At 43.5% G+C, this 16,728-nt stretch overlaps 1 protein-coding gene across 2 annotated transcripts; it reads right to left on the reverse strand.

Moving 5' to 3' along the window:
* Positions 1-580: 580 nt before the first annotated feature.
* Positions 581-15,361, reverse strand: INTS2 (integrator complex subunit 2). 2 transcript variants are annotated; one of them, XM_014255113.2, is made up of 24 exons: positions 15,021-15,361; positions 14,422-14,560; positions 13,693-13,795; positions 13,409-13,522; positions 12,936-13,066; positions 12,676-12,849; positions 12,003-12,193; positions 11,348-11,473; positions 10,735-10,806; positions 10,519-10,633; positions 9,801-9,869; positions 9,515-9,649; positions 8,921-9,097; positions 8,572-8,680; positions 7,766-7,870; positions 7,155-7,319; positions 6,808-7,009; positions 6,168-6,293; positions 5,404-5,593; positions 4,236-4,481; positions 3,129-3,236; positions 2,419-2,524; positions 2,099-2,275; positions 581-1,885 (listed from the first exon to the last, which is right to left on the reverse strand). In XM_014255113.2, the coding sequence occupies exons 1-24, from the start codon at positions 15,311-15,313 to the stop codon at positions 1,716-1,718; spliced, it is 3,543 nt and encodes a 1,180-aa protein (XP_014110588.1). In that variant the 5' UTR covers positions 15,314-15,361; the 3' UTR covers positions 581-1,715. The 2 variants fall into 2 exon arrangements, with proteins under 2 accessions (XP_014110588.1, XP_005525756.1); XM_005525699.3 differs by having other exon boundaries at positions 12,003-12,229.
* Between the last annotated feature and the right edge of the window lie 1,367 nt (positions 15,362-16,728).

A 16,728-nucleotide genomic window follows, 5' to 3' on the forward strand; every position in this document is an offset into this window, starting at 1 on the left:
GCCCCTCACGGCCCCACCGCGGTCCCTCAGCGCCCTCCGTCCTTCCCGCCTCCGCCTCAGCCAATCAGCTGACAGGAAAGGGCCGTGAGCCACCAATCAGCAAAGTGCACACTGGGATGCTCCCGCCTTATAGCTCTGCGCGCCGAGCCAATCACAAGGCGCCTCGTTGGTTTCCGGGTTGTACGCGTTGCTAGGCAACCGCGCTTTGTGGGAACTACTTATTATTGTCATTGGCTTTTATCATTACTATTATGAACAATATCTTTATTATTATATCATATTGTCTCTATATTTATTATGTTTTAAAATCTTTTATAGATTGTCTTTATTACGTTTTATAATATTTTCTACGTATGGCATATTATTATTTGGTATAATTACAGTTATTATTGTTATTAATATTATCCTTGTTTTAAGCAGAGTACTGAGAAAACACCATGGAAAATTAATAGTTTTTGGAAAGTCAGTGTCTTTTCACTGCCACATACAGTTCCTGTCAGACGTCTGTGCCCTCAGCTGTTTCCCACAGGTGAAATTTGGGATGAACCTGGAAAACTTAAAAGCAAAACAGGCAACCCCCTTTGAACTTCAGTCATACTGTTGTTCGGTTTTTTTTATTTAAATACCGCTACAGCATATAAAATTACACTTAGAACTGAGGAGGAAAAAAATACATACATTTAGATTATTTACATAATTTACATAAAGATGACAAAAATACACTCGGTAGGCAGATGGTGATAGGGGGTGTTATGGCAGGAATCCTGGAACACAAACCCACAGGGGTTTCCCACATTTCCATGAGGGAATTCCACCCTTATACAGGAAAGAACAACCAACTCCACGATGGAGCAGAAAGGATTTGGCCTTGGAATTGCTTTGGCATGGCTGAAACCTGTCCCTCCTCTCCTTATTCCTCTGCCCAGTCATCCTCAGCATCCATCTCTTTTTTTAATCTTATCCTGATGACAGCTCAAGATACCTCTGCTAAGAGTCTGTGACTTCTTCAAGTCATTTTCATCTCTTTTAAGTTAAAAAACACAAAACCCTCTGAGCTGTATTCTTTAAAAATGCCATTTCTACGGTTCATTTTTACTAACAGTACTTTTTTTTTTTTTTAAGAAACTTTTAGACCAGTTTCAAACTCTCAGTGAAGGCCGGTTGATCTTTAAGTTCCCGACCTCATGAACTGAATTTGAACCAATGGTTTAACACACCAATAAATGTTATAATTTTCTTAGAACTCAGTATGATGGTGCAAGTTTTTGACACCACTTTTTCAAGTATTCCTTGGAGTACTTTATTCCAACTTGCTCTGCAAAGCTCTGGAACAGCAGCTCATTTACCCCAAGCAAAGCACTTCAATCTCAAAATTTTTCTCACCCATCATTTTGCTGTTTGCCCAACAATATAAATATTCACTTTTCAGTGTTAAAAAACCCTTCCAGGTGTGTTGCTCTGTCACTTCAGGAGCTGAGCAAGCCTGAAAATCACTGTTTCCCTGGAAATAATTTACTGATCTCTTCAGCCTCAGAAGTTCTCACTGGAAGCAACAAAATCCTGTTGAAAGGATTTTCTTCTCTGCCGTGACTGAACCAATGAATGAAAAATGTGGACTTTTCCTCCAGCTCCTCAGTCCACTTTCACAGCTTTTTCCAAATTTAGGCACCATAAAGAGAGGGAAAAGCTACAGGACAACTTCCCTGGAGTTTTTCCTAAATTCCACTGACACTCATGTTGATTATTTCAATGATGGTGTTTTCCACACACTGGCACAGCCGAACATCAGGGTCCAGGCTTGCAGTGTCCCTGGAACAGCTTTTGCTGGAGGAATCTTTACAGAGTCCTGAGAAATCATGTGGCTTCTCCTTCAGCTGCTGGAGACCTAGAAAATGAAGCAGGAGAAGCAAAGTACACCTCAGTAAGTATTGAGAACTGTTATTTTCCAGCCATAACACAAATATGGACGTTACGAGACTGCAGAACTGAGCCAGCACCATTCCATGCTTCACCACAGGTTATTTCTTGAGACACCACAAGATGTCTCATTTCCCCGTGTCTGACACCTTTGGGGTGCTTTCCAAGGCCCTTGACTTACGGGTGATGATGGGGTCGAAGTCTCGTGTCTGTGTAGCAACATCAGAGGCACAAACTTGTCCAATTTGGATCAGCAGGGACATGATGTCCTCATACAGGGGAGGAAAGGCTTGGCAGAAGGACACCAGGCAAGGCAGGGTGGGCATGAAAAACGTGTAACGCTTGGACTGGGTCAAAACTGCCAAGGAGGAGGAAATGGAGAAGTGAAAATAAAAATCAGTCAAGAACTGTTGTTACTTTTACAATAGCAATTAGACAGAAAACTGCATTCAGCCTAGAGAAATCATCCTGGCTCCCCCAGCAGTGGATTTTGGGATTTACCTGTGAGCAGGGTCCCCATCACATTGATGGCCAAACGAGCCACGCTGAGGGATTTGGGCAGAGCATACTGGATACACAGGTAGGAGAGCAGCTGGATGGCAAAGATCTGTCAAAAGGAAAAAGCAATGAAGTTACAGGATGTTTTACAACTTCTATCCAAAGCTCTTCACCACACTTAATAGTAAGTAAATATTCTCTATTTTATCATGAAGGAAATTGAAGCCAAAGAAGCCTTAACAGTAGTTATTATGATTATTTTTCTGCTGGTATTAAGAAAAATAACTCACACATATTTAACATTAATCGAAGTGTTTCAAAATCTCCCCAGACACTATTGCTCCAATATTAATGATGAACAATAAAGCAACACACAATGTTCAACACAACCCTGGCAGAAGATACCCAGGACTGATATATTCTAGTTTTAACCTTAGTTGATCAGCAGTAACTTAATGCCAGAAATGATTAATTAAGAGCAACCACAAAGCTGGTTTGATATAGAAACAGGGAATCTCTAGCTCAGTAAATTCCAGTTGCCTTCAATACCAGGCCTTTACTGAAAGGCAAAAGTGCTACAAATATGACCTGAATATCCCAGGCAAGCTAGAACAGGATGTTTCTAGTTTTTAGTGTTTTTATTCTCCCCACCTCAGCCAATTTCATCAGGGTTAATACCACAGTGATTCCCCAGCCAGGTGACTGCAGAGTACCTGCTTTTCCAGTTCAGGCTGGGCAATGAGCTCAGGAATGAAATCCAGACAGATGTGCATGGATGGGATCCCAGCCACTGTCAGTGCCAGAAGTTCACACGGATAACCCTGTGGGATTAAGAAAACAGATGTCAATCTGTCACAGGCGTGTTTTAAAAATTCTGCTTCAACTAAAATTTTAAATTACACCTGTGCTAATGCTTTGTTTCAAAATGAATATATTTCTAACTCCCTTTTGTTCAGAGTTTGCAGCAGGCCTGTAATGCCAAGGCAACAAGAGGCAGGCTAGGTACAAACCCAGGGTTTGAATCAGTTCTTTATCCTCACTATTCAATGATTTATCTGCATGGAAGCTCTCCCTCTATTCTCCAAAGGAAAGCAGACTGCAGTGACCTTTTCCTTCTGTGTCTTTCCTGCGTTCCAAATTTCACCATCGGCCCCAACTTGCTCATTTCACAACTGCCCTGTAATGACTTTTTTATCACTTAATCAGTTCCAGGTCAAGGCAAATTAACTCTTTGTAAAGACTCTGCCATCTGGCAAGGCACAATTTAATATGCATTAAAAACACATTTATATTTTAAAAATTGCTGATCTTTCCCCTCATCTTTTTTTTTTGAAGGTGCTCAGCTGCTTTTTCAGAGCCAACCTTTCTCCTCCCACTCTAAAGAGATAAACTGTGCCCTAACAAAAAGGCAAGATAAGGAGATGTTTACATTTGAAACCAAATTAGTTTTGAATAATGGGAATATTAATTTAAAAAGATGGCCAGAAAAAAGTAACCCACAAAAGATGTGGAACAAATAATTACAAGATGATTAGGGCAGTTTTCCTTGGCCCAGATGGACAAACTGAAAAGGGCAGAAGCACAAAGGAGGGGTTTCATGATGAGGAACAGGCAGAGCTTGGGTGCTGCCTTCTCACTACAACCAGGAGACCAAGCACTGAAATTGAGAGGAAGTGTGAGCTTTACAAACCGGGGGAGATAGGAAGGAGAAGAGTGGGTTGTTATCATTTCTGAGGAACATTCAGCAGCCCCTGACCACCCCCCTTGGCTCCTTCCCACCCTGACAAACCAAGCCAGAGCTCAAGCAGTGCAAAGCAGACCTGGAAATGCACGAGTTTGACGATGTTGGGGTCAGCAATGTACATCTGGTGCAGCAGGCAGCAGATGAGGCACTGCACCTCCCGCAGGTTGCACAGCAAACTCTGCTCCTCCTCCTCTGCCTCAGCAGCCTGTGGGCTCGGGGGGCTCTGCACATCCCCCAGTAAATCCTCAGCAGTGCTGCTCTGGCCCTTCTCTTCTTCTGTAGGCAAGCAGATCTCCAGGAGGATCTGCACAGCAGCACTGTCCTGGGGAGAAAAGCCACAGAAGATGCTTAAAAACCCCCAAAACAAATCAAATACAAAGTAAGAACAATTTAAGAAATGGAAGAATGTAATATGATTAGGATTTCTACCTATAGATTTTTTTTAAGTACAGAATAAAAATTACTCAGCTCAAGAATCACAGATCCTGTAGAACATTTGAAAAACGTCAACACTTTATCTCAATCAAAATGCAAAGAAATAAAAAGGCTAAATCTAACAAAATATCATAATCACAGATGAAGAGTAAATTCAGTGCAATCTCATATTGCTTCAAAATAAATATCAAGTGGTCCTTTAAAGCATCCAGAGCAGACAAAGTATGCACAGGGCCATGTAATTCACAGTATTTATCACCCTGCTCACTTAAATACAAATAACTCAAAAATCATATTAAAATGGGAACTTCCCATGTGACATCTTTCCAGACAGAGGGATGAAGAGATGCCTGTGGAACAGGATTACTCAAGAACTTCCATAATGTCAAGCTAAGGAAGTGAACCATCCTTCAGCCTCCCACTTTCCAGTGCTGGCTGCTTCTCTGAAACATCTTTCAGATGATCAGGCATGGGTCTGTCACATTTATTGATGTTTTGCTGCTCCAAATCTGACCACAGAAACGGCCTCTGGATCACAAAAGCATCAAGGCAAAAAGGGCTGGCGATCAGAACTCTTCTGTTCTGACAGAGCAACCACTATCAAAGCAGTGAATCAGCACAATGCTTCAGACTAGAAAACAGAAAATATTTAACCAGCTGCATACAGAGGCAGTTTTATTTTCCCTGGTAACAGAAGTTGTTTAAAAAAAAGAATTTAAAAGGCTTAATTTTTTAATTTTCTATTTCTGCATTTCTCTTTCATCATTGTTTTTCCTCACATCATGCAATATCCATTTCTTCCCTCTTACCTGAGCAGCAAGCAAAGCATTTTTTAACTCTTCTCTTGTAACTTCTGGGGCCTCTGGACCCATTGCATTGTTTTGGGATGGCCTAATGTCCTGCTCTGCTGTTTCCTTCAGGTGAGCATTAAGGTAAGCTTTGGAAGCAAGAAGATATCCATTCAACATGTGCAAAATGATATCCATCAGAGGAGGACTCCTGCGATGGGAACACAGTAAAACAAAGACATTTCAGAAACATGAACAAACTAAAGGTACTCCCAAAGGCTGTAGCACCACAGCTCCTCCTCTGGCATCCCTGACATCTGGAGGAACCAATTTCCAAGTACTGCAAAGACTCCCTTGGGAAATTAAGCAGATCTGCCTCTGTCACATCCATCAGCACCCACTGGTAGAAACTACTGCCCAAAAGGATGGATTAACCTACAGGCACAAGAGCTGGAAGGATGTTACAGCTAAACCTCACCCACCACCACGTGGCAGCAGCCATTTCTAACATGCTGCCAAGTCTGTTTACCACAAATTCACACGCCCACATCCAAAATGGATGAGCCATGTGAAAATCCCAAAGTTTTGAAAACACAGCTGGACAGGATGAAATACTGGAACAGCAGGACCAGCTCCACAGTCCTCAGGCCAAGCTTACACAGATGCAACTGCCAAGCTCCTGTGATTAGTCTGAAAAGAAGTTTTGAAGTGCTGAAAGCTTTTAAAAGTTTTCTGTTGGACAGCTTTATGTTAAGCACTCACTGTGCAGCAGCACAGGCACTCACCTGTGAACTCTCTGATCACACCTCAGTACAATCAGAGGATCAATCATCAGATCATTCTGGGTGTATTTCTGCTGTCGCACTATTTTTGCTGAAGGCTGCAGGGCATTAACAGTCATCACCCACAACCTAAAATGAGAATATTTTATGATGTTTTTAATAGAAATTTTGTACAAGAAAAGGGGTTCCCCTAAGCATTTGGTCACTCAGCCGTATTTTTCTAGGCCTACCAAGTAGCAAAAACCCCATTTGCAGCCCTTGAAGTTAACCAAGGTGCAGTTAACTTACATTCCTTGGACTTACAGCAATTTTCACTGCAATACAGTATCCACTTCATAAAAAAAGGCATTTTTTTACCAAAGTAAGTTCCTGTTCCATCAGTAATTCATCACAAACAATGGACACTATAAAACCATACTCCTGTATTTTAAACCGAAGACTTCCTTTCCCCTGAGAACAAGAACCACCTTCCTTTTAAATGCAAAGGTTTAAAATGTCAACTAACTAAAAAAAATGCAGCTCCAACACATTCTATCCAGTCACAGCCTCCGATCTCCCACATGAAGGCATTGTGTTATTATTTTTAAAAGAAAAAGTGGCCTTGCACCTATGTGAACCAAGAAACCAAACAGTACTTTGATACCTTCTGGGCATGACAGTGTTCAGAACCATCCAGAGTTTATTGACAGCCTGCAGAATCCCCCGTGGGACTCCAGCTTCCAGCAAGAGATTCATGTTCGATGTCAACACTTCTGCATAGGGGATCAATTCTCCAGCTGAGAGAAGAGTCAAATGTTCCAGGATCTGCATCAGTTGGGTGTGATTTCCAGGCAGCATGGAAAAGGCTAAAACAGAAACAAGATCTTGGTAAAACTGGACTTCTGACATTTGAAGAATTTTGGTTATATAAATGCAGTATAATCACACACTTCCAAATCTACTATATTCCAGTCCATTTGGAAAGAATTTACTTGGAATTAAGTTCTTTACCTTCTTGGAGCTGTCTGGGAGAGTGGTTCTTGGCCATGTTGGTGAGGAGCATCCTCCTGAGCAGGGCATCAGTGCCGGTGATCTGCTCCTCACAGATCCAGTCGTCCACGATGCACAGGTGGGGGTAGTTGGTAGCCAGGAGCCTCAGCAGGGCAGAGTGCAACCCTTGGGGACATCAGGGACATTGACAGCTCAGATTTGATAAGCTGCATCTGTCACCTGAACACATCTGTGCCTTTTATTTCAGCCCCTGAACTGAGTTGCTGCCGAGCAGCTCAGTGAGGTGCACATTCACAGCCTGATACTCCAGCTCCAACAGAGGAAAAGTTACCCCTTGGAAAGTAACTCCTAAACTCAGCCTGGAATACTCAACATTTTCAGGTAATTCCTACACTAAAACCTGCCCTAGGGAGGTAAGACCCACTCTAAAAGGACCTGCTTTCCTCACACTTCCACTGTGACTCTCCAAACATCTCTGCAATCTCAGTAGCTACTCCTGACAGATTTTAAAAGCAAGAAAAAGGAAAGCAAGCTATGAAAAAAGCAACCACTGAGCTGAGAACACTCAGCCCTTCACTTCATGCACTTTAGACCTTCAGACACGTTTTTACCTCCCAGTTCCTGCTGCAGCCCCTGTGCCTGCCGGATGAGGTACTTGATTGGAATCTGATCCATCAATGCTGAGGAGTAGGACTTGGGTTTTCTCTGCATTGCAGCTACAGAAAACAGGACAAGAAACCACACATAGGATTACAGCTTAAAAAAAGTATTTCCCCCAACTGGATCAATAAAGAAATTGTAAAGCACTTGTCTTTATATTATCCAGGTAAAATTGACAAAATATCAAATAACTGTAATTGATTTCATAGTATATCAGAGTAGGTAAAAAAAAGACTACAGAATCCTGGAAGTTTTGCACCTTAAAAAGGGCTAATTAAAACACACACCATATATAAACACTGAATTTTCACTGAAGTTTAATTTCATCAATAAAATACACAGCAGTCTTTTAGAACTGATTTAAAGTCTTCATTTCAAAGGTAAAAATGGGATCATTAAGTATTACCAACTATAAAACTGCCAACTGAAAGAAAAGTGTGTGCATGTCTGATGATATGTGAATAAATGAAGATCTTAAATAATTATGAAGTCTTTGTTAATTGTTACTGCATTCCTTAGACACTTATAAACATTTCTTGTAACTCAGCTTGGACCTCTTTTACTCTGTAAAACAAATTACTCCACTAGAGAGTTTTAGCAGGAACTTTATGTCCTGAATCTCTACAGCAATATTTTATTTCATCCAAACTTCTAAAAGTTTTATGCTCTGCTTGAATTTGACAGAACCAAGAATTCTTCCCCTCTTTGCACCTGATTTTTTAGTTCACCTGTTTCCTCCTGATGGTCTCACATTTACCTAGAATCTTTGTGTTGGCCAGCAGTGCCTCTTCATAGGACAGGACGTAGTAGAGGACGAGCAGCTGTGTGGTGATGCTGAAGCGCTGGGTGGGACGAGTATTTTCTCCCTGCACATAAAACCACACATGAAGGTCAGGTTGCACTCATGATACTTGAGAAGAAAAATTTGGATTTACCCACAAATATGATGAATGAGTAACAAGATTCACTTCAAAACATATGACTGCCACTGTAGCAGGAGAGGGTTTAGAGGCAGTGAAAACAAAAAGTGAAGCAACGTTACACAAATACAGAATCCTGAACCACGTCCCCATGAAGAACAAGAAAGATCCAGACAAGATGATTACCCCAGAGAGTCCTTGGAAAACATTCAGGATCTCCTGTTCAGTGACAGGCTGGTTGGTGGCCTCTGGGTTGGATTTAGAAGCAGGAGTGAGGATGGAGTTAATGTAGACATCGATAAGGGGAAGCAGCTGAGGGTGCAGCGGGGTGGTGGTTTCACAGAGCTGCCGATAGATCCAGTCCTACAAGAGAACATCCCAGGACATGAACAGCTGCCAGTCTGCTTTGTCTGCAAGCACAACCCCTTTCAATAAATGAGCCTTTGACTTTGGAAAGTGTAACATCAGTTCTGAACTGGTCATAAATTCGGTACCCTGAACCCTGATTCACAAATAGAACTTGTCTGGGCTGTAAAATCATTCTGACTACGATGAAGCACAGATGGAGGAGAGAGACTTATAATTTTTTACTTCATTAAGCTGTGCTCTCTGGATTGCAGAGTTAAAAATGGGCACCCTAACTTAAAACACAGTTCATTCTTAAATTACATAGTAGGGAGGTACAAGATTCATCAAGAATTCTGTTTCTATAAAGTCAACCAGTCTGCAAAACCTCATGAGCATTCAGAATTATGAACAGAAATAAAACAAAGGCGGTACCTTAATGGATACTTTGTGCTTGGTGAAGGAACGACTCTTTAAGAGCTGGTAAATGCAGTGAATAGGTAAAAAGCCAGTGATGTTGGCACTGAGGTTGCCTGTCACAGGCACACGAACAGCGTGGGCTGTAACCACCTGAAGAGACAATGAATAGAAAAACACCACTTAGCGCAAGGTGTCAAAGTCACACAGCCCCAGCCCTGACTGGCATCTCCTTATTTTTGGGGAGTACCCCAAAGGGAAAGGAAAGGGCAAAGAGGGAAAAAAATCCCTAGGTTGAAAATACCTGTTCAGTGAAAATCTCCTGTGTGAAGATTGTCTTCATTCTGCTGAGCGAGCTGGGCTTAATAACAATCTGAAATCCAGAAGAAAGTACTTAGAACTGCAAGTTCTATCCTTCTTATAACTAAAGACTGCAAATTTATTTTATAAACTGTTAACTTTTAGCCTTTTAAAAGTTTTCCTAGTATCCCAGTCAATTCACATCTGTATCAAATGTCAAACAGAAGTATTTTCCAATGTCACAAGTTCATCACCCTGTGTCTTCCTCATCCTAAAAACACCATCCCCAGTTTTTACACATGGTGAGACACTGCTTCACAATAGTGAATCACTGGCAAATCTCCTTTAGCAATTTACTGAAATTAATTTTTACACATATAGATACTTCTTTTAACTATTTAAAATAAGAATTTTGCAGCTCAACTTGGAAACTACTTCAGTTAAGTCTTCTAAAAAGTTCATTTCTCGGAAATAATGATTTCAACAGGGCAGCACTTTTTGAAGATACTTTTATCATCACATTCCTCTGTATCAAGAGCTATTCACGTTTTCATGTTCTTCCAGAGGAATTATTACTAATTTTTCAGGTTATGTTTATTTTAGGTATATTAGCAAAACCAAAGCTCTTTATATCAAAAGTAAAGTAAATACCAAAGTACCAAAACCCAGGAAAAAAAGCTGATTTTAACAGACAAATGTACAGGAAATAGTTAAGGTTTTACCTTCATTCCCAAGGTGGAGCAGACCAAATCAATGATGGCACTGAGCTGGTTGCTGTGGAAATACATGGCTACCAAGAGGAGCATCTCTCCAAAGGAAGCAGACACACCAGAAATGCTGATGATAATAAAGAGGAAGAAATACAAGACATAAGTAAATAGGACATAAATAAATGTGAGATTACTGGAATCACTAAAAGAAATCCAGCCTGCTCTCACCTTTCAAAGTAGGCTTCTTCCTTTATCATCCAACTGAGCCACATCACCATGAGTTGCTCCTGCTCTGGAGTGCTGCACAAAGAAAATCCATAATAGATCCTTTTCCCAGAAAACAAGTGCTAGTTTTACTAGCACTTGCAGAGAAGCCAGTATATGAGGAATCTTACACCAGGAGACTTTTTGTCACTTTCATATCAGCATCCAACTGCTGATAAGCAGTGATATTTGGCACAAAGGTGAGTCCAACTGCCAGGCAGCCTCCTTTTTAGAACACACCCAACAGAAAGCTACACCCCTGAACTATCTGCACTGCTTTTAAGGATTTTAGCCATGAACTTGCTCCATGGAAAAGTGAACTAGTTAGGCCTACTACAGTCTTCAAAAAAACACTCACACTAAGTTCATACTAATGGTTACCTCTCAAAAGACTTGCTATAAAACAAGAGTGAAACATCCATTCACTCTGCACAGAGTGAGACAAACTCCTTCCATCAACACATGGAGATATAATAAAGAATTAGGGGAAAAAAAACTGTGCAGCTGCGGGAGGGGCATTGCCTTAATGGTGCTATAACAGTCAGATCTTCCAAAGCTCCTCCTGTACTGAGAGTACCTGACCAGAGTGGAGAAGGCCAGGAGCATGCAGAAGGACAGGGACACAAAGCGGACACCGGCCGGGGTTGCGGGAGGACGGCTCGTCATCAGCTGCAGGAGCTGCTCAGCTTCCTCATCCGTGGGCCTGAGCAGGACAGAGAACAAAACAAAGCTAGGGATTTAACAGGGAAGAGATTTCCAGTCTCTCACAATGGTTAAAGATTGAGTTTTCCCTGTTATTCAATCTATCAGGGTGGTAATTTTCTCTGAACTTAAAGACATAAAAAACTCTGTTAGAGACTACAGTGAGAAAACATCCCCAGGATATAGTCTTGCCTATTAGTACATACTTCTTCAATTAAAACTAACAATGCATAAAGATGCTACATTAGCACTCTAAAAAGTGAAAGCAAAGGAATAGAAACCCAAAATCCATACAATGTATGTTGCTAGAACAGAAAATAGCTGTTAACTCCACACACTGCTCCAACCATGTGGGTTTAGAGTTCTCTTAATGAGTCTCCAGAAGTGATTTTACAGGAACAAAGAACTGAAATTGCTGAGTTCTGCCCCAAGTTTTGAGGACACAGCAGCATTAAGACAGAAGTGCCCAAAGCCCTCTGCTGAAATAGGCAGCCATGAACAAAACCCCAGAGCATGAGAAGGTTCCTTACTTGAGGCCAGCAATGCCCATGAGAGCACAGTAGAGCCTCAGCAAGGCGCTGGCCTTCACCACGTGCTCCTCCTTCAGCCCTGAGTACACGGACACGTTGGGCTCAGTGTCAGCGTCAGCCTCCTCCACAATGTGTGTGCTGCGCACCGTGGGCAGGATCCCCATGAGCTCCAGCAGCAGCTGCCTCCTCATCTGCCACAGCACAGAGCTGATGTTATCTCTTTTTCTCTGTTTAAGAGGATAAAATATGAGAACAATGTCATATTCAGCCCATCGAACAATGGATTATAAAAGAGTTTCCACAGCCAACAGTTTCCACTGTCTTTTTATTCAAGACAGTTTTCAGCTCCAAGCTTTAGCCAAGTCACCTAAGCAAGTCAAGATGCATCTTCCCACTGTGGACACTGAGGATGAACATATTTAGCAGGCAAAAATTACAAACATACAGTTCCCTGGTTTCCATACCTAAAAACCTCTCAGGGGAACAACCAAAGAGCTGCTGCCTTCAGGGACATTATTTATAGATCTGAGAGCCCTGTAAGAGGAGTTTGCCTTGTAAAGACATCCAACAGGATTTATGTGCATTCAGACAAATCTGCAGCACATGTCCAGAAGACTTAGAGCAAACTACAAGAATGTTTCTTTAAAAGAAGAATACTCAAAGGTTTTCCTACCTGTTGGCCATTTCGGATGAAAGTTCCAAACCACGTCCTAACCTTTGCATTTGTTCCAAGCAGCAAACCGCTCACAAAACACACCAGGTCACTCACTCCATCATCTGAGGATTCATTCTTGGTGTGATCCAAGGTCAAAGCCACACCAAGACCTGGCAGGTGACATTCTTCCACCTGGATAAAACACTCATGCTCAGTCATCTTTGCTGGGTTTGAAGCTTCATGAAGGTTCTTAATGATGATTCTCACGACAGACTCACCACCATGCCCCGGACTCTCAGGGCTTGGGAAGGGTTCATCTTGCACAGGTGCCGAAGAGCTTCTGTTCTGCGCCGGCCTCCGACGCTCTCCTCATCCTGCCGCTCGCCGTTTTTAATCAAACCTCTGCAGACTAAAGATCCAACAGCAGCTCTGACGAAATGTACCCTTCCCAATTTAAATTATCACCTCATCAGATGTCTCAGTGGAAAGGACAAGAATTGTTAGAAGGGATAGAGGAGGTTCTTAGCCCCAGCCATTCCCTGCCCAATCAGCCTTTGGAACAGTGACCTACAGATGAAAAGCTGTGACACACGCAGTGAGCCTGGCCTGCAATCAGACTGCAAAAAATGGGAATTAACATGCTCAGGTGGCAGCATCCAGCAGTTCAAACCTGTGTAACTCATGGTTTAGCCCAGAATTAACCACACTGCTAGAAATCATTTCAAAAGCTGGAGAAGAAGCTGTAACTCACCCTCGTTGAAACTGTCAGGGACATTAGCCACCAGAAGGCAAAGGAACCAGGCTCCGTTCTTGACATGCAGCAGAGCTTCGGCCACATCCACTATTGGCAACAGTGATGGCAGCTCTGGATGGAAAGAGGGTGTTAAAAGTCACAATGTTTCACTGGGAAACAAATACCCTGTTTCCAAGATATGCACACCTTAGGTTAATTTACATCTGTCACAACAGGTCCCAAAGTTGTTTTGTTACATTTGTGAGAGGTCAGAAAACACCATAAATACAGAAACACCACACCTGCTTGCAAAATGCAGAGAACATCTGCTGCCTCCTCCAGGTAAACAGGACTCTCGAAGAGCTCAGAAGATTTGAGGAAAAACTCACCATTTGATTCTGACACCTGCAAGAATCATCAGTGAACAGGTTTTATGAAGCAATTTGTCTAAATCTGCTTTAAATTCAGCACGTTTAATAGATTAAAAACTGCCAAAGTCATAAAGCTATCAACACAGAACAAGCAGGAAAAGTTTGCAGAACAAGAAATATTTACTACTGGAAATACTTCAACACAGATGGCGTCATTGCTTCTTTTTCAGAAAAAAGAAAAATAGCCCACTGACATTCTAAGTTTACACAAGGAAAATAAAATGTTTGGTGAGCAAGGAAGTGGGGGAAGAGAAATATGATGGCTAAACCCACACTGCAATAGGAGCAAAGAATGGGATGGAAAAAAGTCATCACATTTCCAAATTACTTCTGCACTGATAGACCACCAAATCACATTATGTTTGACTACAGCATATTACAGAGTCTCTGTAACATCAGCAAAGACTTCCTTTACAAAGTCATAAAGAGTTTAAGCATAAGCCTCTGTTCAATCAGACTGAGACTTTGAAAGTTGATAAAGCAGGTAAGGTCTGGAGAAGAGTGCTCCCACCACCAGCACCACCAGAAACAGAACCAGTGCATCAGCCAGTCCAGAGGGCAACCTAAAACTCACAAATATCCACCTATGGGGAAGTTCACCTTGTTCATAATGGCCAGTAACTCGCTCAGCACCAGCCGGAGCCGCCGAGGAGAGTCACTGTGCTCAAACTCCAGCGTCAGCCCGTGCTGCAGCTGTGACACCAGGATGCTTTCTCCACTGCCACCTCCCAGCTTGTGCCTGGCACACAATTCAAAACAACAAGTATTAAACGTTTCTGCAAACACCGAAATGCTTCCGGTTAAAGGAAGGCAGCAGTTCTCTAGGGATCTCTTCTATCCCGTCAAAGACCTGTAAAGACTTTAATTGCAGTACAAGAAAACATTATCAAAATTTCAAATGTTTCTATTCCCCATAAGCACATTCAGGAAAGCGCATCCACCTGAGCTGTCCCTTCATCCCACAGAGCCATCCCAGCCCCTCCCTGCGGAGCAGCTCCCTCAGTACATCCCACACCCTCCGATGAGCACGGCGGGGGAACAGATCCCCAGGACACACAGCTAAACCTCAGGGCTTTCCTGGGAGATTATCAAGGGACAAGAATAGCCGGGTCCGTCCGGCGCTTAAACAGCTGCTACAAAAGGAACAGCTGGAAAATCCACACAACGCTTCCGCCACAGATCTCCGTTCTCCGCATTACCGGAGCTGCTGCTCCTTGCTGGCGTCCTGCTCTAGCGCGTGGAAGTCCACGGACAGCAGCGCCACGATGGAGTTGACCGCCTCGACCCCCGAGAGCAGCCGCAGGATCAGCTTCTTGTCCTGCGCCCAGCTCTGGCTCTGGTCGGCGGGCGCGCACAGCGCCATGCGCACGAGGCAGGGCAGCAGCAGCCGCAGCTCGGGGTCGCTCAGCGCGGCCAGGCGCACCACGTCCACCTTCTGCATCGCCTCGAAGGCGTAAGGGCTGACGAACTGCAGCGCCGAGCACTCGGACATGGCGGCGGCAGCGCGTCCCTCACGGCCCCCGAGCCCACCCGCCGCCGCCGCCGCCGCCACTACCGGGGGAAGCGGGAAGTGACGTCACGGCGGGAGGGCCGAGGGGCGGGAAAGGCTGAGGGCGGAAAGAGGCGGGAAAAGCTGAGGGGGCGGGAAAGGCTGAGGGGCACCGCCCGCCCCGCCCCCTCAATAAACCCACAGCACAATCAAGGCTTCATGAATAATTTATTCCATTTGAATTTTTTTTTTTTAAAAAGTATAAACTTTTTTTTTTCTTCATTTCCTCGATCACAATTTGTACAACTCAGTGTTTATGGCATTCAGCAGAAATAGTGTTTGTTCCTTAGATCGCTTTTTGTTTCTGTGTTTTGTCACGATAAATACAACGGTGGCTCGGCTGAGGGCACATGGCGGCAGTTGTGCGAGGCTCCCCGACACATCCAGCCGTGCCAAAGGGGTGTGGGAGCTCCCTGACGTGTCCAGCCATGCCAGAGTGGCGTTGAAGCAGCTCCTGGACCTGTCCAGCAGTGCCAGAGAGGCGTTGGAGCAGCTCCTTGGTGTGTCCAGCTGGGCTGCTGGAATGGCTTCCCAGTGTGTGCAGCCCTGCAGGAGGGGCGGTAGAGCAGCTCCCCAGTGTGCCAAGCCATGGCAGAGGGGCATTGGAGCAGTTCCCTGATGTGTCCAGCCATGCCAGAGGGGTTTTGGAGCAGCTCCCCGGTGTGTCCAGCTGTGGCAGAGGGGCATTGGAGCAGCTCCCCGGTGTGTCCAGCTGTGGCAGAGGGGTGTTGGAGAGGTTCCCCGGTGTCTCCAGCCGTGCCAGAGGGGTGTTGGAGCGGCTCCTCGGTGCGTCCAGCCGTGCCAGAGGGGTGCCATGGCCAGTGACGAGGCTGCAGGCTGCCGCATCCCAAGCCAGCGCTCAGCAAGGTCCTCATGTCCAGTTGACTCGGAAAAACCTAAAGCTCGATGAGTAGCATCCTGAAAAAGTGACCCTGAGGATTGTGGTAGGTCCCAAATCCAGTTTTACTGTAAATTAAGCTTTACTCCACTGAAAATAAAAAAGTACACCCACAAATAATAATAAAAAAACCCCTTTATGTATGAAGCATAGTCCTGGGCCCTTAAAAAAAAAAAAAAAAAAAAAAGAGAGAAAAAACAAAACCACCTTCCCAGCTGGAGGTTATGAAATAATAACGTTGTACAATGTCACCCCATTAATGAATTCTGCAAAGAAACCCAGATCAAAACAAGGCTGATGCAGCATTACTATCCCAACAGACTGATATGTGGTGCCATACTGTTGTGCAGCAAATTATATGGTGCAATAACACTTTTTTAAAACGTTTTACTCTTATTCTTGAAAGCTTTAAAATAATGCGACATAATATTTTGATATTACAGTATTAACAAATAGTGCT

This window comes from Pseudopodoces humilis, chromosome 23, assembly GCF_049639895.1.
Source record: "Pseudopodoces humilis isolate 2021_Gansu_Grassland_sample_001 chromosome 23, ASM4963989v1, whole genome shotgun sequence".
In the NCBI taxonomy this organism is placed as follows: domain Eukaryota; kingdom Metazoa; phylum Chordata; class Aves; order Passeriformes; family Paridae; genus Pseudopodoces; species Pseudopodoces humilis.